The sequence below is a fragment of the Palaemon carinicauda genome, chromosome 3 (genome assembly GCF_036898095.1).
Source record: "Palaemon carinicauda isolate YSFRI2023 chromosome 3, ASM3689809v2, whole genome shotgun sequence".
Taxonomy (NCBI): Eukaryota; Metazoa; Arthropoda; class Malacostraca; order Decapoda; family Palaemonidae; genus Palaemon; species Palaemon carinicauda.
The window spans coordinates 197847634-197871301 of NC_090727.1; the positions used below are offsets into that span (position 1 = coordinate 197847634).

Consider the following 23668-nt stretch of genomic DNA (forward strand, 5'->3'; position numbering starts at 1 on the left):
CGGAACAATGCCGTTCACGATTCAGACGCTCGAGATTAAACACACTCGCGATTCCTCAAGTCACAGCCAAAACCACACAACGTTCGACGTTACGTCTTGTAACTGCTTGATGTTCAGCGTCACATGACTCTCGGAACAATGCCGATCACGATTCAGACGCTTGCGCTAGAATGGTCGATCATCGAACAAGAAAGACAGAGAAGTTGCACTAAGTTACAAACATCGTGTCAGACTCTTACAGCAGCATTAGTAGCTAGCTAGCCAAAGCTCTGCATTCGGCGTTAGATAACACTTTTACCTCGCCTTACTTACGGCGAGGGCGAGCGTTCTGAGAATCGTCAACAGGAACGCTCGAGGGGACTTCCGCTCGGGTCTTACAAGACGGTCGGCGCCAAGCTAACACCTCTCGCTTCCTTTTGCCGATCGACATTCCTTCCCCAAGGAATTGGGGAGCTTGGAAGAGGTCTAAGGCTAGGATAACGACAGGTCCGAGCAGAAGCACCATCCACTGTACAGTGATCCCTCGCTACTTCGCGGTTCGACCATCGCGGATTCACCACTTCGCGGATTTTTTTCATAAAGCATGTATATACATATATCGCGGATTTTCCGGAAATTTCGAAAATACCGCGATGTGACTGATGGTGCGAGATTGGAGAAAGTAAGGAAAATTGAATCTTGATTGATTTTCAATATAAATGAAACTTTGAGGAGCAACAAAGATAGCATTTGTTAGAGAGATAGAGAGAGGTAAGGAATGGGAGGTAGTGAAAAGTAGCCCACAGAGAGAGAGAGAGAGAGAGAGAGAGAGAGAGAGAGAGAGAGAGAGAGAGAGAGAGAGAGAGAGAGTGTGTGTGTGTTGTTTTAAATGTAATACAACAAAAAAATTTGATAGGTTATAACACATTGGTGCTTATGTAATATCAACTGTATAGACAGTTTGAATAAGTTAAGAAATGGTATAAAACTATAAACGATACCTTGTTAGTGTATTCGTACGCTCTCAAGAGCGGCAGCTAGACGTCAGCTGATCTGATCACAGCCAAAAGTAATACAAAAAGAAGTCAACAATACTCGATTTTTAAAACACACCCGAAATTTAAAAACAAAAGTACGCGCTTTCTTAATGTGCAATTAACTATTTAAAGAGTAGCAATTTTCTAGAATAAAATGATGTTTCCCAAAAAATAGTGGTTTGCTGATGAAATCGGATGCTGTATTTTTAGCTACGATTGAAATGGATATAGACTCAGCATAATTTTTTCGTTTCGTATTTAATTGACACTAAGAAAACTATTTTTAGTTTCTTCATCTATATGTAAGTATTGTATAACACGAGAGAGAGAGGAGAGAGAGAGAGAGAGAGAGATGAGAGAGAGAGAGAGAGAGAGAGAGAGAGAGAGAGAGAGAGAGAGTGTGAGTGTGTGTGTTGTTTTAAATGTAATAAGAGAGAGAGAGAGAGAGAGAGAGAGAGAGAGAGAGAGAGAGAGAGAGAGAGAGAGAGAGAGAGAGAGAGAGAGTGTGTGTGTGTGTTGTTTTAAATGTAATAAACAAAAAAATTTGATAGGTTATAACACATTGGTGCTTATGTAATATCAACTGTATAGACGGTTTGAATAAGTTAAGAAATGGTATAAACGATACTTTGTTAGTGTATTCGTACGCTCTCAAGAGCGGCAGCTAGACGTCAGCTGATCTGATCACAGCCAAAAGTAAAACAAAAAGAAGTCAACAATACTCGATTTTTAAAACACACCCGAAACTTAAAAACAAAAGTACAGTACACGCTTTCTTAATGTGCAATTAAATATTTAAAGAGTAGCAATTTTCTAGAATAAAATGATGTTTCCCAAAAAATAGTGGTTTGCTGATGAAATCGGATGCCGTATTTTTAGCAACGATTGAAATGGATGTAAACTCGGCATAATTTTTTCGTTTCGTATTTAATTGACACTAAGAAAACTAATTTTAGTTTTTTCATCTATATGTAAGTATTGTATAACACGAAGAGAGAGAGAGAGAGAGAGAGAGAGAGAGAGAGAGAGAGAGAGAGAGAGAGAGAGAGAGAGAGAGAGAGAGAGAGAGAGAGAGAATGAATCAGCTGTTGTAATCGAATGCCGTGTTTTTGTTTCGTGAGAATTTCATCGCCATGACTAACAACAACATACTGTACTGAACTTTACAGTATTATACAGACTATTGTAATATGATAAAGTAAAATATTTGTAATAACCTATTTTATATGCAATGGGGCTATTTTTTTTTTGTTTAAAATTTACATTTACGTACGTAAAACAACTCTCTCTCTCTCTCTCTCTCTCTCTCTCTCTCTCTCTCTCTCCTCTCTCTCTCTCTCTCTCTCTCTCTCTCTCTCTCTCACTCTCTCTCTCTCTCTCGTAAATTGTTTTCCTGCTTTGCTACGTATGTATGATTTTATATAGATACAGTAAATAATATTTGTAATAATGATATTTTCCTTATAAAATACATTTTTGAATATACTTACCCGGTGAATATATAATAACTGACGTCTCCGACGGCCCGACAGATCCAAAAACTCTCGAGCGATCGCTGTGAAAGTTGCGGGTGTGACCACCAGCGCCGACTATCGGCCAGATACCGCATATACTTGTCAACCACTCCAGTTCTTCTCAGTCCGCTGGGTCTCTATCGGGGAGGAAGGGAGGGCCTTTAATCTTATATATTCACCGGGTAAGTATATTCAAAAATTTATTTTATAAGGAAAATATCATTTTTAAATATTAAACTTAGCCGGTGAATATATAATAGCTGATTCACACCCATGGTGGTGGGTAGAGACCAGTATTAATACAATAAAGGCGTATATGCTCAAGAGTTTTTTGACAAATATTTCATAAAAAAACCAACTTAAGTATAGGTACCTGGTAAGGAAGCTGACTCTGATGATTACTCTGCCTCATTAGTCCGCTTTCCTCACGAAGCCCAGCCATCCTTCCAGGATGCTGAAAGACTCCCAGGAGCTGTTATATCCAGGGCGAACACCCCTATAACAGGACCTCATCAATACCCTTAATCTGGGCGCTCTCAAGAAACAACATTTGACCACCCGCCAAATCAAAAAGATTGCGAAAGACTTCCTAGTCTTCCGTACAACCCAAGACAAGATTAAAAAACATTTCAAGAGAAGATTAAAAGGATATTGGGATTAAGGGAATGTAGTGGTAGAACCCTCACCCACTACTGCACTCGCTGCAACGAATGGACCCAGGGTGTAGCAGTCCTCATAAAGAGTCTGGACGTCTTTTAAGTAAAATGAAGCGAACACTGACTTGCTCCTCCAAAAGGTCGCGTCCATAATACTTCGCAGAGATCTGTTTTGCTTAAAAGCCACCGAAGTTGCTATTGCTCTCACTTCGTGAGTCTTGACCTTAAGCAAACAACGATCTTTCTCATTTAAATGAGAATGTGCCTCCCGGATTAAAAATCTAATAAAGTACGATAACGCATTTTTAGACATGGGCAATGAGGGGTTCTTAACGGAGCACCATAAGGCCTCAGAACCACCTCGTATAGGTTTAGTTCGAGCTAAGTAAAACTTAAGAGCTCTAACGGGGCACAGCACTCTTTCAACTTCATTACCTACGATTTCTGACAGACTAGGTATTTCAAAAGATTTAGGCCAAGGACGAGAAGGCAGTTCATTCTTGGCCAAAAAACCAAGTTGAAGAGAACATATAGCTTTATTCGTAGAGAAGCCGATGTTCTTACTAAAGGCATGGATCTCACTGACCCTTTTAGCCGAAGCCAAGCTCACTAAAAAAAGTGTCTTGAGGGTGAGATCCTTCAGGGAGGCTGAATGTAATGGCTCAAACCTGTCTGACATTAGGAACTGCAGGACCACGTCTAAGTTCCAAGCAGGAGTTGACATACGCCGCTCCTTAGAGGTCTCGAAAGACTTAAGGAGGTCATGGAGATCTTTGTTATTTGACAGATCCAAGCCTCTATGTCTGAAAACAGAAGCCAACATGCTCCTGTAGCCTTTAATGGTGGGAGCAGAGAGGGAGCGAACATTTCTCAGATGCAGGAGAAAGTCCGCAATTTGCGCTACAGAGGTACTGGAAGAGGAAATAGAGGAGGACTTGCACCACTCTCTAAATACCTCCCACTTCGACTGGTAGACCTTGATAGTAGATGATCTCCTAGCCCTCGCGATCGCTCTGGCTGCCTCCTTCGAAAATCCTCGAGCTCTTGAGAGTCTTTCGATAGTCTGAAGGCAGTCAGACGAAGCGCGGGGAGGCTTTGATGAAGTCTCCTTACGTGAGGCTGCCGTAAGAGATCCATCCGTAAGGGCAGACTCCTTGGGACGTCTACCAGCCATAGAAGTACCTCTGTGAACCACTCTCTCGCGGGCCAGAGGGGAGCAACCAACGTCAACCTTGTCCCTTCGTGAGAGGCGAACTTCTGTAACACCTTGTTGATGATCTTGAACGGCGGAAATGCGTAAGCGTCCAGGTGAGACCAGTCCAACAGAAAGGCATCTATGTGGGCCGCCTCTGGATCTGGGACTGGAGAGCAATAAGTTGGGAGCCTTTTGGTCAGCGAGGTTTAAAAGAGGTCTATGGTGGGCTGACCCCAAGTCATCCAAAGACTCTTGCACACATCCTTGTGGAGGGTCCATTCTGTAGGGATCACCTGACCCTTCCGACTGAGACAGTCCGCCAAGACTTTCAATTTCCATTGGACGAACCTCGTCAACAGTGAGATGCCTCGATCTTTTGACCAGATGAGGAGGTCCCTTGCGATGACGAACAGAGCGTGGGAGTGAGTGCCACCTTGCTTGGAGATGTACGCCAAGGCCGTGGTGTTGTCCGCATTCACTTCTACCACCTTGTTTCGAAGAAGACTCTCGAAACTCGTCAGAGCTAAGTGAACAGCCAACAGCTCCTTGCAGTTGATGTGAAGGCTCCTCTGATCTGTCGTCCAAAGACCCGAACATTCCAGACTGTCCAGAGTCGCTCCCCAACCCAAATCCGACGCGTCTGAAAATAACACGTGGTTTGGGTTCTTGACTGCCAGGGACAGACCTTCTCGAAGACGTATATTGCTGTCCCACCAGCTCAGGCAAGCTTTGACTGGTTCGGAGATCGGGATCGAGACCGCCTCCAACGTTTTGTCCTTGTTCCAATGGGAGTCTAAATGGAACTGGAGAGGGTGAAGGTGAAGTCTTCCTAGAGAGATAAACTGTTCCAGGGATGATAGCGTCCCTAGGAGGCTCATCCAACTTCTCACAGAGCAATGGTCTTTCTCTAGCATGAGACGGACTTTGAGCAAGGCTTGCTCTATCCTGGTGGCAGACGGAAAAGCCCGAAAAGCTAGACTCCGTATCTCCATCCCCAAATAGAGAATCGTTTGGGAGGGAGTCAGCTGAGACTTCTCTATGTTCACCAACAGGCCCAACTCCTTTGCAAGATCCAACGTCCATTGAAGGTCCTGCAGACAGCGATGACGGGACGACGCTCTGAGCAGCCAGTCGTCCAGGTACAGGGAGGCTCGAATCCCCGACAAATGTAGAAATTTTGCTACATTTCTCATGAGCCTCGTAAAAACAAGAGGAGCAGGGCTGAGGCCGAAGCACAGTGCTCGGAATTGGTACACCACATTCCTGTATACAAACCTCAGATACGGTTGAGAATCCGGGTGTATAGGAATGTGGAAGTACGCATCCTGCAGGTCGAGAGAGACCATCCAGTCTCCCTCTCTGACTGCTGCTAGAACGGATTTGGTGGTCTCTTTGACTCCTCTCGATACCTGGGAGAGAGGTCTATAGGGACTTTTACTAGAGGAGGTCTCCGTACAAAAGGTATTTTGTACCCCTCCTTTAGCAACAAAACAGACTCCCGGTCTGCACCCCTCTTCTCCCAGGCCTGCCAGAAGTTGGTTAATCTGGCCCCTACCGCTGTCTGAGGACGTGGGCAGTCAGACTCTGCCACGGGAGGACTTAGATCCTCTCCTCTTACCTCTCTTACTATCGGCATGAGCGCCTCCCTTACTGGGAGCTCTGCCACGAAAGGGCGGGATAAATCTCGTCGCTGGAGTATCGAACTTAGGTCTAATGACATAAGAGGATGAAGAAGGAGCAGCCTTACGCGCTGACGTAGCCATCAAGTCATGGGTATCCTTTTGTACTAGCGACGCTGCGATATCCTTATTCAACTGCTGTGGGAACAAGGCAGATGATAACGGCGCAAAGAGTAGCTCCTACCTTTGACAGGGAGTTACTCCTGCAGACCGGAACGAACAAAGAGTCTCCCTCTTCTTAAGGATTCCTGCCGTAAACGTAGCAGCGAGTTCATTAGAGCCATCACGGATAGCTTTGTCCATGCAGGACATAATTTGCACAGATACATCACGGTCGGCTGAAGAGATCTTCCTGCTCAAGGCTCCCAGCGACCAATCCAGGAAGTTAAAAACTTCAAAGGCCCTATAGACCCCTTTGAGGAGATGATCAAGGTCCGAAGAGGACCAGCAAACTTTTGAGCGTCTCATGGCCAGACGACGGGGAGAGTCTACGAGGCTTGAGAAGTCTCCCTGGGCAGAGGCAGGAACTCCCAAGCCGAGAACTTCTCCCGTGTCATACCAGACGCTCGCTCGAGAAGCCAGTTTAAAAGGGGGAAAAGCAAAGGCTGTCTTCCCCAAACTCCTTCTGGTCATCAACCAGTCGCCTAGTAAACGCAAAGCTCTCTTAGAAGAGCGAGAGAGCACTAGCTTAGTAAACGACGGCGTCGAAGCAGCTAGGCCTAGCGTGAACTCTGACGGAGGCGAACGAGGAGCACCAGTCACAAAATGGTCAGGAAAAAGTTCCTTAAAAATCAGCATGATCTTTTTAAAATCAAGAGAGGGCTGAGCAACTTTAGGCTCCTCTCCGTCTGAAAAAGTCCCCAAAGGCATATCAGTTGGAAGGGGATCAGCGACTTCCTCATCCGACGGAACTTCGTCCGACAACTGCCGAGTCTCGTGATACGGAGAGACATGCCGAGGAGGCAACGCTTGACAGGCAATGTCAACAAGCAAAGGAGCAGCAGCAACAGCTGAGGAAACAACGTCACGCCGCGGCTGTAAAGACTGAAAGTCTTGTGACTGACAAGCAACAACAGTTTGAGTTGAATGTCGCTCGACATCAAGTCGAGACTGCATTGACTGCAAAGTCTGAGCAGGCAAAACAACTTCCGACTGCGGTGACAGACGCTCAACGTCACGTCGAGGCAACAGAGTCGGTCGGCGAACGTCAGTGCGGGGCTGCGGTGGCAGCTGCTGAACGTCAGTCCAAGACTGTAGCAAGGGGGGTCCCACGTCACGTGACTGACGTGAAAGACAAGGAACACGACTAGCATCGCGTTTCAAAGCACTAGAAACATTAGTACTAACATCAAACGGACGAGAAAACACTCGTTTAGGCAGCTGAAGGCCAGAGTTACGTTCATTGCACTGGCGAACCGCAAGCAAAGGATCATCGTGAACCTGTCCATGTTCATAATCTTCCATAATGGAGGAAAGCTTAGACTGCATGTCCCGCAGGACAACCCACTTCGGGTCAACGGGAGTCGGAACGGGCCGTGACGTCGGTAACGTCTGCGCTGGCAAAACATTGCCTCTACCGAGACCCTCAGACTCCGTGTTACGCTTTCGCTTAACAGGCGAACAGTCATCCGATGACTGCAAGTGGTCAGAGCTGCCCCAATGGCTACAGCCAGGACGCAGGACCTGTCCTGAAGGGACTGACTTTCGCTTTAAGGGCCTAGATACCTTGCGCCAAGGTTTCTTATGCGATAAGTCGTCAGAGGACGAGGAGAACTTAGTCTCACCCGTCTTATGGTAAGGACGTTCTCGACGAGAAACGTCTGATACCAAAGAGGGAACGTCTGTACGCTGGTTTACACCTCTCGCCCCCTTAAGTCCTACGACATTACTTCTCCCTGGTGCAGGGGAGCCTGAAAGAGGTCTCGGACTAGGGGAGCGACAAGCACGAACAGACGAACCCTCGGTCGCAACACTAAACACATTTTGCGCACTTATCACTTTACCACTTAGATTTTCTGCTTTACCACTTTTCAACAACTTTACATCGGACATTAACTGGTTTCTGTCCGAGGCTAAGGACTCAACTTTCTCGCCTAAAGCTTGAATCGCTAAAAACATATCCCGCATAGACGGTTCATGAGTGCTAGCAGGGGGTTCAGGAACAACTACTACAGGGGAAGGATTAGGTTCAGGGGCATGGGAGGAGGAAAATTCCAAAGATCTAGATGAGCTTCTCCTCACCCTATCTCTTTCGAGCTTACGAGTATATTTTTCATACTCAAGCCATTCGAATTCCGACAAGACCACGCACTCCTCACACCGATCTCCTAATTGGCAGGATTTACCCTGGCAATTAGAACAAACAGTATGAGGGTCGATAGAGGCCTTGGGAAGACGTTTGTTACATTCTCTCGCACACTTGCGATATACAGGAGAAGGGTCAGCCATTTTGAACAACCAGAGAAAATCCAAGTCAAAGCCAAATTCATCAACAAGAAACACAAGCCAAAAAAAGGGTTTCAAGAGTTTTATTGAAGAAACACACCAACACAGCGAACGCCAATAAAACAACCAAAACAAAGTACTTCACCAATTCGGTAGAAAACTCGAGGTCTAAAGCGAGAGGAACCAACTTGTCGGCAAGACCGACAGAGAAGAACTGGAGTGGTTGACAAGTATATGCGGTATCTGGCCGATAGTCGGCGCTGGTGGGCACACCCGCAACCTTCACGGCGATCGCTCGCGAGTTTTTGGATCTGTCGGGCCGTCGGAGACGTCAGCTATTATATATTCACCGGCTAAGTTTAATATTTAAAAACATATTTTCTAAAAGCTTTTACTGTAATATCATTATTTATCACTTTCATCATGCGCGTTAAATGCCTTCGTTTGTTTACAGTATTACGATCGAAGATGGAGCTTACTTTATGACGCCGCCCATAAAGAAAAACATTTCATTTGGAAGTCCTAAGAAAAATTAAGTAAAACATTGGTAATAACAAAATCAACATACTGTATAATCAATATAATCGATGCAAAAACTAACCTATACACAGATGTGTACACTAAATGCGTTTGTTTCTTCATTATGATCAGAGATAAACGTAAACAAAACATTGGTTGCCATTTTTTATTGTGCTTTTTGGCGTGTTTAGGAAACGCATGATATAAAATCGCCTTTAATATTTGTGCCTGTTTTAGTTTAGGGTACTATAGTACATGCATTAAGTGTTCTGTACATTAAAGGGTAGTTTGTTAACAGTACTACGTACAAGGGAAGGTTTTAAAAGTCAGAATATACATGTTAAATAAATACGTAAATATGGTGTCACTACTTCGCGGATTTTCACCTATCGCGGTCGGGTCTGGAACCTTTCTACCGCGATAAACGAGGGCTCACTGTATTGCATAAATTCACTGCACTAATTTAGCACTAAAAAACTTGTACTTTTAAACTTTTTCACATAAGACCTAAAGTAAACATGGGATCTTACTACAGTATTCTGTCAAGGGCTTGAATGAGAAAGCACTAGGCATTCTCTGAATCCTATATAAAATGTAGCCAAATATTTTATATAAAATATTAAATGAACAGATATAGGAATAAAGTATATATATATATATATATATATATATATATATATATATATATATATATATATATATATATATATATATATATATATATATAAACAACCCTTATACTTAAGGGTTTCCAATAAAAGATGATTTGCCACATTTAAAAATTGGAACATCTATATATATATCATACGAAAAATATTAGTACTCCCAGAAACAAACAAGTAAACAACGATACAAAGAATCATGAGACTTTATCGTTCGTCATGAATACTACGAAGTTTAAAATTAACTGTACACTAATTATCTAAAGAAAAAATACTAAAAGGACAAATATTTATGCAAAATAAACATATTCCTTTTTATCTTATAAAACTTAAATACTTTGGTTTTTAAGAAGAATTTACTTTTCATAAATAATGATACAAAGAAAATTGTAATACTGTATCGATTGACTGAGAACTACGTAGCGTAAATTAAACTGAACGCTAGTTTAGTTAATCTTTGAAAACAGAACGAAGATTATCTAAAGAAAGTATACTAAAAGGACAAAACTTTTCTCAAAATAACATAATCCTTTCATCTTATAAAAACTTAAAACACTTTGTAAGATAGTACTGTATTCACTTAACATTCTTTGTAGAAAAAGAAAGAAATTGCAAGTCATACTATAGCTTACGTCATATGACTGTGACGCCATAGAGTAGGCGGAGTGTTTACCTACTGCCATCATGTTTTTCGTTAGTTTAAAGAAGGTTGAAAAAAATTCTAATCCTACCTTAGCTATAAACATAGCGATCAAATACCAAACAAAATCAAAATAAGCGAATGCCTATAACCAATTTAGGAGTACATCACCAAGATAACTGCCAAAATCCAGGTTAAGGACGAGTGAATATCCGACGATGTTATCTGCATAATAGCAGAGAAAATCTGAGGATACAGGGAGTGGTTCTACGTACCATCGCTTGAGGGCTCACTGGTGGTACACCTGGCTACTCAATCTGCGATTGCCACGAGTTTTGAATTTCTGCCGTGACGTCAGGGACTTAAGGTCTATATATACCCACCGGGTAAGTCAAATGTTTAAAAATATAGGCTAAGAAGAAAGTGAAGACAGTCACCCTAGGACAACTGTAAAACACTACCCAACTACCAGAGGGACCTTCAGGACCGCAGCTTCCCGCCATGATGAATGAACAGCATGGGAGGATGGGCAGTCTCACGAAACCAGTAAGGTTAGGTGAAAAAATGGGATGGTGCACATTGTAAATTCATTGGTCATGGCTGCCAGCCAGGGTAGAGTTAGACTAAATCAAGACCGATAAAAAATGCACATGCAACACCAGTAAAAAGGGGGAATACCCAATAATCATACCACACTTGTAAAAGAATAATATAAAACACATTCCTACGATGACTAAATAATTAAACATTTCTGAGTGATTTGGATATATGATGCGCCAGCGCCGACCGCATGCCGGCCACAGGTAATAAAAAGCAAGCACATCGAGTAAAAAGTGGGGTAAAGATGTGAAATTGTCCAACACACTAGTAAAGAGTACTCAATTTAGTCAATCAGGAAGAAGCTGAAGCATCCATGATGACTAAGTTACTCAAAAAGCTGTGAAAACAAGCAGAAAAAACTCCATGCAACCGGCAAAAGGGCGCCTGGAAAAAGGAATCGATATACAGGAAACGTGTTAGTTGTAGCACACTGGGATCGGGAGTTGTAACGGCTCTCTCGCCCACGTATCCAATCTATCCCATATCCTTCGATTGATTGATTGATTTGAAGTTCTCTGGCATCCTGACATCGAAGGTCATTGATGCCGATATCGTTTATTATAAATAAATATTAAAAGAATATTCAATTAAAACCAGAGAAGTAAATATTTTATAGAAGTTTAATAGCATTAAGGAGACCTGTTTCTGATATAAATTTAAACATGCCACTAGAAGTAAATATGTTATAAAAGTTAAATAGCATTAAGAAGACCTGCTTCTGATATAAATTTAAAAATGCCACTAGCATTGTACGACACATCATGTCCAAGGATCTTGGCAAGGATGAACCTGCCCTCTTCACCACGAGCCTCAAACAGATATCTATTTCTTTTAGTGCTATAAGTGCGGCATTCAGTCAACAAATGCCTAACTGCCAAGGGTATCAAAGTCGTTACAGTATGGTTGGTGTTGGCCAGCCAGCAGAAACTCGTGTGTCATCCGAGTGTGAGCAAGGCGCCGTATCCTTCGAGACAAAGTTAACTCTATTAGGGGAAGGATAGCCGTGGCTTGTTTTAAACACATCCCAGGTGTATACGCGATATCTCTCGGAATATTCGCTCCGGAGGTTAGAACTCTGTGATACCTCTACAGGTAAAATTTTCTGGTATATCACTCGCAGAAATATCCCAAGTAGAAAGCTGCCATTAAGGAACCTCCATCAGGACGACATGGCTTGAACCCAAAAATATACACGCACACATAAACTGTATATACATGTTTTTTTATACAACATAAAAAGAATAAACTTGGAAATCTGATAAAATTATTAGATCACTAACCATGAGAGTCCTTGAATTTCATAGCTCTAAGCCTTTCAACTGTAGGAACTAAAAATGCAAGAGTCTTTCCTGATCCAGTACGAGCATGGATATAGCAGTTCTCCTTTGATAAAAGGTGTGGTAATACTTTCAATTGAATTTTTGTGAGTTGAGTAAACCCTAAAGACTTGAGAACCTCTACTGTGGTCGATGAACAAATACTTTTCTCAGCTAACTGTTCACAGGAACAGGAAGACAGTATGCTTGGCCCAGCCATTTCTGAAATTAGAAAAGTCAGTACTTTGACAATTGTAATTCATAAGTTACCAGTATCAACAACATCGTTTATAAAGGATAGTTTTTTAATTAAAAGATTCCTTTTTTCTTAAATCACTAATAGTGAATTTGGTACTGTTATGTATTTACCTTGGCCAGTTGCTATATACTAGACCAAATTATTCCAAAAATAAATCTTTTAAAGTAATTTTAATTTTTCCTAACTATACAAACCTGAATTCCTTGATAGGAGTATTATTTCAAGAGAACCTAGAAACATGAAAAATTTGGAAATAATTTGTATTTTTCCTAGCAATACAGACCTGGAGCTCTTAATTATGGAGTGCAGTATTTACTTCAGCAAAGCTGTAACTTTCCAATAAGCTTTTAGTCAGGGTGTAATTACCCACTGCTAGTTAAGGGAGAGGTGTGCGTGTTTTCTCTTGTAATCGCCTTCATCATGCGGACCTGTCCAAGGAGCGAGGGTGCAGCGTGCAGGACCTTCATGTCGTCGTCGGAGATCAACCCACACTCATTGTGTCCTACTTGCCGAGGACATCGATGTGAGCATGGTTCACTCTTCGCAGTGTAGGGAGTGGTCTGCCTCCCAAAGGGAGAAATTTGGGTGGTGTGGGAAGAAGACGACTAAGTGCAACCCTCAGGGGCGAGCAGAGCAAGTTTCTCTTCTTCTCGTACCCCCAAATCTCTCTCAAAAGCTCCATCTCGCTCGCGGTCTTTCGAGGAACCACGAAGTAGGAGCGCAGAACGATTAACTCCTTGGCAACCCCAGGGTATTGGGGGGGACATTGCTTCCCCTAGAGGAGCAACTTCTCCTCCAGCCGCTGGCGAGCCATTCTCCCTTTCAGATCTGCTGCAGGTGTGGTCGTCCTTAGGGATTTCAGGACCCCTTCGAAGGAGGAACTGCTGCACCTTCTTCAGCATGGTGCTAGGAAGGGACCTTCTCCAGAGCCGTTGACATCTCAAGCTTTGGAACTGTCCATCTGTCACGTTTTCCTGGCCCTTCCCCGTGTGGACGAGGTGATTGTTGGTAATCACCTCTCCAACAGACCCCTACTGACAACGAACCTTTTCTCCATCCTGAGACCTCGTTGTCCCCTAACCTTCAACCTTCTGTTTCTACTCCTAGGAACGCGTGGGCTGCAGGTGTGGATCTTCAGGGGACCAGCGCTCTTACCATCAGCAGCACAAAAGGACGAGCATCACCATCGCCTCGCCCTTCTGGACTCTCTTCCCCTCATCGTCGCGACAATTGGAAGATCTCATAGATCGTACATCATCATGATCCGAGCGCTCTTCTGGAAGACGCTCACGCTCTAGAGCCTCGCGCTCATGAGACCACAGGTCTCAGCACTCTCCTCGGAGGCGTTCCTCTTCACGAGGACGAGTCTCGTGATCGCGTTCTACATGATCGCGAGCAAAGTCTAGAGGTAGACATATGTGCAGTTCATCACCATGTAGCCCCTCAAACAGACCTTCCAAAAAATCCTCAGACCGGACCTCAAGATGAGAATGGCCATTCCTCTAACAGGCACCCAGCTAAACTCGAGTGCCTTTCACCACCTGGGGAGTTCTAGCAAAGCGTTCGCCTATGTGATGCTTGGAAACGCGTCCCACTGTAACGCGTTCTCCATCGAGAGTAGTCCCTACTCAGAGGCCTCCTCTGCCGACTTCATCGGACGTAGGTGCTACTCTGGGGCACCAGGAAGGTGTTAGACTTTTCTCTTCCTCTGTGGCGGTGCTCCTGTTGCTAGCCATTCTACTCGTGAATCCCATCAGTTTACGCATGAAAATCACAATTTTGAGCGTGAATCTCACCATTTCACGAGCAAATCGGCGATTTCCGCGAGCAATTCACGAGCAGATGTGTCAGAACCGCAAGCAAGTGCGGTACCAACACCTTCACCTCGTCCCTCTGTGTCTTCCACCTCCAGCGGAAGACCAACACCCTTCCCAGAAGGGCTCAGGAGCCCCCTAATAAGTTCGCAAACGTTCCTATTAGTCCGGACCTTCCTTCGCGTCCGAAGGAACGTGTTCCTCTGCCTCAGGTTATCACCTCCGTCGACTGGAGCTCCTTCTAGAGTTCCATACAAGGGACACACTCATAGTGAATTCCAGGGTATACCTAGGGGTTCAGAGCTTCCTCCATGGGTGAGCACCTTCATGACCACCCTCCCAAAGACTCTGAAGGTGGATCCTACATTGCCACAACCTCCGACTGTCTCAGTCAAGGCAACCCCTAGAATCCCCCGGAACTCTCGTCAGGTTCATCAGTTGGGAGTCAGGACCCTAGAAGGAGGTCGATGGCAGACAGAGCACGCAGATCACCTCCACCCAGATCGCGTGCTGAAGGCCCTATTCCTTACGATTCTTCCATGGCCAACTTACCTTTTACACTAGTGAAGGTAAAGGAGGTCATAACTAAGACAAGTTATGACGAGTAGGGACATATGCTTGGCCAGGGAGATTGCAATCCATCCCTTCAACCCTCGGTTAATTGAGGTAGTGCCTCCGGACCAACGTCCAGTTTCTGTACCTCCGGAGGAGGAGGAGCCTCCAGCTCCTGGCTGCCAAGGCTTCGTCTAGGCAAAGACCTTGCAGGTTCCCCCTCCGAAGACTACGGAGGAACGTCCTGTGCGAATGGAATCCAAGGACACAAAGAAAAAACCTAAGGACAACGCAGCAAGGGAAGCTAGATTGGCTGAGGCACAGAGGCGGTCACCTGTGGCGTTCCCACCAAGTGATTCTGTTGATTACCCTGACCTCCCCCAGGCTCGAGATGTGAGCCTGGAGGTGGCCGACCCCTTAGACTTAGAGGATGAAAATCTTCCAAAGGCGGGCAGTCCAAACTATCACTCCAAACAGGACAGACGCGAGTCAGAACATACCTTTTTGGCAGGTCCTTACTGTATGAAGGCCATCAACAGGCTGACCACTCCTGGTTCCATCATCCAGGAGGGGAAGGCTATGGTTCTCGATGAAATATTCAAGACACAGAAGCCTTCCAGGTCCAGTGTAGCTCTGCCCTGGTCCAAAGGCCTGACAGCTGCCAAAAGGAAAGTTATCGCCCAGATAGCAAGAACTTTTAGTTTCTTGAGGGCAGGTTCCTCCTCTCGGTCCCTCCCACTTCCTTTCGTTTTACAAAGGAAGCATTATGAGATCGAAGGGGAACCACATTCCACCATGACCCTTGACCCTTCGATACAGTCCCTAACAAAGGGTGTTCAAACTCAAACGGTCTCCTCTCGGCAGTTGAGCTCCTGAACATAGAGAGAGGCGCAAAGTATGCCATGCAGGCTGCTTCGTGACTCGATCTATGGTTAGGATCCTTAGGCTTCATGGTTCGCTCCCACGATCTTTCGAAAGAGTTGGCCAGGAAGATTTTGGAGTCCTTCCTGTTGTCAGGTACCCGGACTCTTGCATTTTTGTCGCACCACATTGTCAACCTGTTGGCGAACATCATCCTCAAGAGAAAGGATACTGTCATAGGTCAGTTTCACAAGCAGATGCCAAAAGTGGAGGTCTCTCGGTTGAGGAATTCCACCCTCGAGGGTTCATCTCTGCGTTCCGGAAGATAGAGAGGGCTGCCGAGCAATGGAGGAAATTGTCCAATGATTCTCTCCTCCATAGGGCGATGACATCCCGGACCTATGGTAGACTTTCCCAGTCTTCTTGACCTCAGCAAGCTCCTTTCTCTACTCACCAGTCAACTTCTAGGTCCTCGAGACCTTCTAAGGTGTCGAAGCGGCCCTTTCAGTCTTAGGGACAGAAGGGGTCCAAGTCCTTCAGAGGAAAGAAGGGAGGAAAGGGATGTGGCCAAGATGGTCCCTCTCAGTAGGAATGGCATTCCTCATCACTTACCACCTGTGGGAGGATGCCTACAGCGCAGCTGGCAGAGGTGAGAGCTTCACGGGGCAGATCTCTGACGGTCGAACTGATCGCTCTAAGATATCGCATCCCATTCATTCAATCTCTCCCTCCTCTGACTTGGAATCCAGTGCATCTAAGCTTCTATACGAAGAGATCCACAAAGGAGCTGGCCCTCAGGGCCGAAGTCCACACCATGCTCCAAGAGGTCGCGGAAGAGTCCCCAGGCTTCTACAGTTGAATTTTTCTGGTGAAAAAGACGACTGGAGGTTGGAGACCAGTCATCGATCTCTCTCCTCTGAACAACTTCATTCAACAAACTCAGTTCAGAATGGAGGTGGCTGATACGGTCATCCAAGCGGTTCGTCCAAGGGACTTCATGTGCACACTGGATCTGAAGGATGCATACTTCCAGATCCCAATACATCCATCTTCAAGGAAGTATCTGATATTCATACACGAGGAATAGACATACCAGTTCAAGGTTCTATGCTTCGGTCTCGCAACAGCTCCTCAGGTATTCACTAGAGTGTTCGCCCTAGTGTCATATTGGGCTCACAGGAACTGCATCCGTCTTCTCAGATATCTGGACGACTGGCTGATCCTGGCAGACTCGGTGACGAAGAAGGGTCTTCTTCGTTACCGAGACATGCTTCTCGAGTTTTGTCAGGATCTGGGGATCCTGATAAATAATGAGAAGTCTTCACTGCAACCTTTACAAAGGCTGGTATACCTCGGTGTGATCATAGACACCGTCCAAGAGAAAGTCTTCCTATCAGACGAAAGAGTACACAGGCTGATGGAAGTGGCTGCTCCCTTCCTCAGGAAAGAGGTTTTTCCAGCCTCTCGTTGGTTGAGTTTGTTAGGCCATCTAACCACTCTCATCTGCCTTGTTCCAAACGGCCTCAGGATAAGATCCCTGCAGTGGCAGCTGAAGTCCGTGTGGAACTAACACTCTGATCCACCAGACACCCGAGTCCCTATAACTCAGGATCAGGTGACAGATTTGAGTTGGTGGATGGTAGACGAAACCTTCGAAGAGGACAGAATCTTCTTGTTCCCCCTACGGATTTCATGCTCTTCAAAGATGCATCAAAAGAAGGGTAGGGGACTCACCTGCTGCACCATACGATCTCCGGCCTTTGGTCAGTCAGATAGGTACCATCACATACATATTCTAGAGATGAGAGCAGCCTACCTTGTTCTCCATCAATTCCAAAAGTTGCTGGCAGGTCACTCTGTGGTGTTGATGAGCGATAACACCACAGTAGTGGCTTACATAAACTAACAGGACGGTACATTTTCGTAGCCTCTACGCTATCTTGCAGTAAAGATCCTCAGATGGTCAGAACATTCGGTGGCTCTAACAGCTCGCTTCATTCCTGGAATGTACTCGCGGACAATCTGAGCAGAGTGACTCAGATAGTAGGCTCCGAATGGTCTTTGAATTGTCAGATAGCCAACAAAGTCCTGACTTTGTGGGGTTCCCCGACGATAGACCTATTCGCAACATCTCTGAACAGCAAGCTTCTGCTGTACTGTTTTCTAGTCCCGGACCCTTAGGCTCTATGGCAAGATGCATTCCAACAACGGTGGGACAACATCGACGTGTACGCCTTTCCCCCGTTTTGTCTGATAAGAAGACTGCTCAACAAAACCAGAGCATCCAAACATCTAATGATGACCGTTGTAGCTCTCCTATGGCATCATGCAGATTGGTTTTCCGGACCTCCTGCAACTTCCAGAAGATCTACCAAGAGAACTCCCTCACGACCAGATCTACTCAACCACACGCGAACATCTTCCACAAGAATGTGCAGTCCCTTCGACTTCACACGTGGAGACTGTCCAGCGTCTCCTCTCTCAGATGGGTTCTGGGCAGTATCTCAGAAATTCCCACAACTTTAATAAGATCTCCATAATGAACTTTAACAATAAATCTAAGTACTTTGCATCTCTTCAAAATCTCTTCTTTTTCCTAGAGTTCCTCCTACTTCTTTTGTATGAAGTACAATCCTTGTAATTGGATTCTAAAAATGTTAATGTTTTCTAATCTAAAACTATCTACATGAGGCCCTGAATTCAGTGAAATATATTAACCTGAGTTCATTCCCTTCAAAATGGTATTTTCATTTTAAAATAAATTTTTAAATATACTTACCTGGTAGTTACATATATATAGCTTAATCCCATGGATTCGTCGCGCACACGGCAGAAATTCAAAATTTGCGGCAATCGCAGACAGGTGGCCAGGTGATCATACCTGTGCTCCCTCTATCCAGGTACCTGGAACCATTCCCATTTGTCCTCAGAAATTCCATGCCCCTGTTTTCAGAGGGGAGGATGGAGGGACCTTTTATATATGTAACTACCAGGTAAGTATATCTAAAAATTTATTTTAAAGTGAAAATATGACAAATTTGTAGATAATTTGTATTTTTCCTAACTATACAAACCTTAGCTATTTAATAGGGGTATTACTTTCGGCGTAGCTGAAATGACGAGCCATTAAAATTTAACGAGGGTTTACTACCCACACCGCTAGTTAGCGAGGGTAGGGGAGGGTAGCTTGCTAGCCTCCCCCCCTCAAACTCACTTTGCTTGGAGGTAGGACTTCAAGGGGGATAGGGCTGGCGGGCAAGTTTGATTAAATAGCTAAGGTTTGTATAGTTAGGAAAAATACAAAGTATCTACGAATTTGTCATTTGTTCCGTAACTGGAATACAAACCACGCTATTTATTAGGGGTGACTCACCCATTAGGAAGGGTGGACGTCCCTGCCAGTCTGGCTTTTTGGCTTTGCCCGGGACTCGTTATTTGAGTGTGTGAGCACCCAAGAAATAAGGAGTCCCTGCACCTCGCTAGAACCTTGCTACGCAAGGACTGCCGCCTACGCAAGCTGTGTGTGAAGGTATGAAGCAGTGTGACTAGTCCTAGGAAGTTGTCTTGAAGTTCTTTAGATGGGAACTTGTAGCCTAGGACTTTCCCAATACCACCTTGTCAGGGTATGGGGACGTAACAGTATTAGTCTTAATACTAGGAACATAAGGAAGCATGGTTTACCCGCAGTGGTTTGAGGTCAGCGATGCAGAGAACCCAGGATGCTGTTTTCCCCATGAGAGGGTAGGATGAAGAAAAGAATAAGAGCCAGTCAAATCTTTTCATTCACGCAGACAAAAACCGGGTAACAGTGCCCTCAACCCTCTGCTACATGTCCAATAAGGAGCTTGAGGTATATAACCAGCTGCTGTGCAGCCACCACTGGACTGATAGAAATCGTATCGAGTTCCTGTGGGTTACGTCTTGCAGGAGAAAGGTTGTGAAAGTCACCTGGAGCATTCACATCCTTTCTTGTAAAACCTGCGTCACAGAGTAACCTGCTAAGAAGGACCAGGGGCATAGTTATGCCCCTGACACTGCGAGTCGTCATGCCGAGATGATGTTTCGGCGATCCTCCTCTAGTCTCTCTCAGTGTTGACAAGAGGAGGGCCCCGGGCAGGCTGTTGCTGTTTTCTTTAGGCAAGGTCTCATACCTCACCCTGAGGTACAGTAACGGATGATCTGGATCGACCGTTACCTAGTTGAGACTTGTGTAGGATCCGTCACCTCTGGAGACTGTGTCTGGTGACATACTCAGGGACAAAACTGACCCTTGCCTTTCGCCCTTCTCACTAATGGGCGATGTTGAAAGAGAGACCATGAAGTTCCTTGACTCGTATGGCTGCTGTCCGAGCATGTAGGAACATTGTGTTCTACATCAGGTGGAAATTTGTTGCCTGGTGATGTGGAACACAAGGAGGTCCCTTTAGGGATCGGAGATTGAACCATGTTCTGAGAGGAAGGTCTCAATTCCGACTGGGGAAAGGCAAGTAGTAAGTCCGTGAGTTAGGAAAAGTCTAACGATGAAAGGGTGTCCCTTTCTTTCAGTATGAAGGTGAAGGATCAAGGTTGAGTGATCATCTCTACCTATCGAAACTGAATAAGGGATCTTTTCCTCTTGCATATACTTGGGGATTCCGCTATTGCTGGAATCGAGGTATCGAGAGAAGAGACACTTTCCCATGACGCCCACCCCACAAGACGTGATACTGCCTGGTAGACTGATGCTGAGGAACTCCTCCGGTATCTAGACATCCTCTTCGCAAAGAGGTATTGGGTAGTCTCCAGGCGTACACTCATAGCAAAGCTATAGCTTATGGTAGGTGTCAAAGTGGGTTGTCTGATATGCGGAGAGGGTTCTCTTGGAGGCTCTATCAGGAGCTGCAAAAGGTTTAGAGACCTTTCCGCATAATGCTATAGCGGAGCTAGGAGCGTCCTTGATAGGTTGACCAATGTTCTAGCCTTGTTGAGTGCCCTTCTCTAGATAAAACAGGGACGAGACGTAAACGTCACTGTTGTACCCACCGTTGTTGCCAGAGAGCCTTGGGGTCTAGGGCTGGTGAGCAGCGGTAGCCTGAGATTCAGGGGCATTATGAACAGACCCCCTAGTTGGAGAACCTCGTAAATCTAGGACTTTGTCGGCTACATGGCGATCCAAAGTCCATTCGGTATACCTATCTGAGATCCTGTGCACAGATTGTCGGCGAGCCTGTTCTTCCAGTCTGGAATGAAGCGGGCTGAAAGTGGTACCGAACGGCCTTTATCCCATCTTAGTGTTTATACTATTAGATGGGAAGATTCTACATACCAGATCCTATTTGCTTGTCAATGTGAGTCTCTATGTGGTGTGCGGTGTGTCGTCCATCACATCACTGAGGGGTCTGTTAGGAACCGATGAGGCTGTTGAAGGACCGGAAAGTTGGCCTTCATCTCTTAAGAGATCTAAGTGAAGGTACCTTCAGGCTCTGTCCAGAGGGCTGAGGTCGTGTGGTGCAGCACTATGGTCCCTCCTTTCTTCTTTTTCCGATTCCAGTCTCCTGGAATGGAAGTCGTTCTCGTTTCGAGAAGGTTTTGGTGGAGATTGGTGTTTAGAATCATTCCCAGATACACCAGTCTCCTGGGAGGGAAGTAGGGAAGATTCCGTAGGTTTACCCTGATCACTGGATCTTGGTAAAAAAAGACTTCAGAAATTCCAGTGTTAATGCAAGGTTGCCACTGAGTCCGCTAAGGTCAGTCAGTCGTCCCGAGAGAGCGGAGACGGAAGCCGATCCTGTGAGACCAGGATGGGTGTAATGGAAAGACCGAAGCACAGTGCCTTGAACTGGTGTTTCTTGTTTGTCTAGACTGAATTTCCCAACCTTCCTAGATGGATGGTTTGGACCTGGGAGTAAGTGTCCTTAAGGTCCAGTGTGCAAAAGAAGACCTGAGGTCTTAACCCTCGATCGAACTCCAACATGGAGTGGGCATCGGCCCAAAGGGACAGCTCTTTGCTGATCCTTTTGTATGGAAAATTGTCGACGCTGGAGTCTTGACTCGTGTCGTAAAGGAACAAGAGCGATATCCCGTGTAAGGATTCTTCTCTGAGAGAGAATTCTTTAGAAGGAAGGCCAAGCTTAGCCTTCCCACGTGCCCTGATGGGATTGATGCTATTCCTTAGAATAGAATTAATCTGGCGAATGTTAATCACTGATTAACCGTTGGGCTGTGCAGTTGGAGAGTGCTCGCAAGTAGCTCCCTGTTGGCAAGCCGTTGATGAGGGTTGTCGAACGTTTACCGATCACTTTAGCGTGATGGCAAATGGCCAGTAGCGAGAAGTATGTTGTATAACTTCTGATCTAGGAACTACAGGAAGCAGTTGACTAGTAAGTTCGAGTCACGAACTGCAGGCAAATAACAGATGACCATGAATCGGTGGTCTGTGCACCGATGGTGAATTCAAGAACACCCAGCTGATTATGAACCCCCCTGTTTGGTCAGAGATGAGCAAGCTGAAGATGGGCTGGCCAGAGATCAGCGAGCTGAGTTCAATGATCGAAGAAGGATGAGCTGCCCATCAGTGATCTAGTGATCAGCAAGCTGATGACTGGTTATTGACTAGCAATCAATGATTGAAATGCTAGCAATTGGAGATCGTTAGTCATTGGAGGGACTAGAGGTCACAGATCAGTATTGAGCTAGCAATTGGCGATCTGGTGATCGACGACCTAGCGATCAATAAACTGTGAAATAGCCATCAGTAAACGGTGATCTAGAGATCAGTCTGTTGATGCTTTCCTGTTTGCTGCCGCTGGTCTGTCAAGGAAAAAAGAAACTTTAGAAGAGACAGGGACCAAGGATTCCCCGATTCAATTCCCTTGTAGGATGGAATCTTCGGGATCTTGAATCCTCTGCGGAGCCTTATTCCTCTTTTCCAAGTGGCAATGTTTATGTGCTTGCGGGGAGAAATGGGGCAATGGTGACCTGTCCAAAAAGTTTTACTCCTTTTTACTGTCAATTGCGCGAGTGTAGGTGAATCTGGAGCGATGGCACACAGAATGGTGCTGGTGCTTAATATCTGCCTGAAGAGCAGGCAAGGCAAGCGCTGGTTCTTAGACAAGAGCTGGTGCATTGGATTTACGAGCCTCGACTCTTTGGCAAGAGCTGGCGTATGAATCCGGGGACCGTAGCTGCGCAGGAGGGCGCAGGAAAGTGAGGAAGATTACTGGCACTGTGTAGTTTGTGCATTCTCCCTAGAATGCACCGAAGCATGTGAATGGTTGCGCAAGAGTGGGAGCACTACGTGGAGATTGTTGGCGGGTGCGTGCGAAACACCATCGGCACCCGCACGTTGAAGACCGTCGGAGCGCAAGGAAAAATGTGTGCTTGCCCTCAAGATTATTGGAACGCGCATACGCGAAGGCCGTCGGAGCGCGCCCGCCCGTAAGGTCGTCGGTGCGCTTGCACGGTAGACTATTGGCACACGTGCAGGATACCATCGGCGCCCGCGCGCAGAAGAAAGTCGGCACGCACACTCGCAATACTGTTGGTATGCGTGCGGGAGACCCCAGGTGCTCGCGCGGGGGAGAAAGTCGGCCGTGCGCGCATGCCAGACTATGAAGTGTGCGCAGGAGCATTGGCGCTTGCGCGCTTGTTGGTACTAGTGCGCATGGAAAATCATCGACGCACGCGCGGGAGCCCATCGGCACCCGCGTGCGGAAGATCGTCGGCGCGTACTTGCGCGGGAAAGATCATCGGAGCTTGCGCGCGTATGAAGATCGTCGGCACTTGCGCGCATAAGAAGATCGGCGAGCGCTTGCGCACGTAAGAAGGTCGTCGGCGCTTGCGCACATAAGAGGATTGGCGCGCGCGCGCGAAGGTAGCGGTGCGGGCGTAAGAAGATCATTGGCGCTTGCGCACGCAAGAAGATCGTCGGCGCTTGCGCGCGTAAGAAGATCGGCGAGCGC

General features: G+C 45.8%; 1 protein-coding gene across 12 annotated transcripts in view; it reads right to left on the reverse strand.

Annotated features, from left to right (window-relative positions):
- LOC137638835 (uncharacterized) overlaps positions 1-23668 on the reverse strand; it is a 231181-nt gene that overhangs the window by 146992 nt on the left and 60521 nt on the right. For all 12 annotated transcript variants that reach the window (XM_068371231.1, XM_068371230.1, XM_068371236.1 and 9 more), the window contains one exon: positions 12207-12464. In XM_068371231.1, the coding sequence (XP_068227332.1) occupies positions 12207-12462 (256 nt within the window). In that variant the 5' untranslated portion in view covers positions 12463-12464. The remainder of the gene's footprint in view (positions 1-12206; positions 12465-23668) is intronic.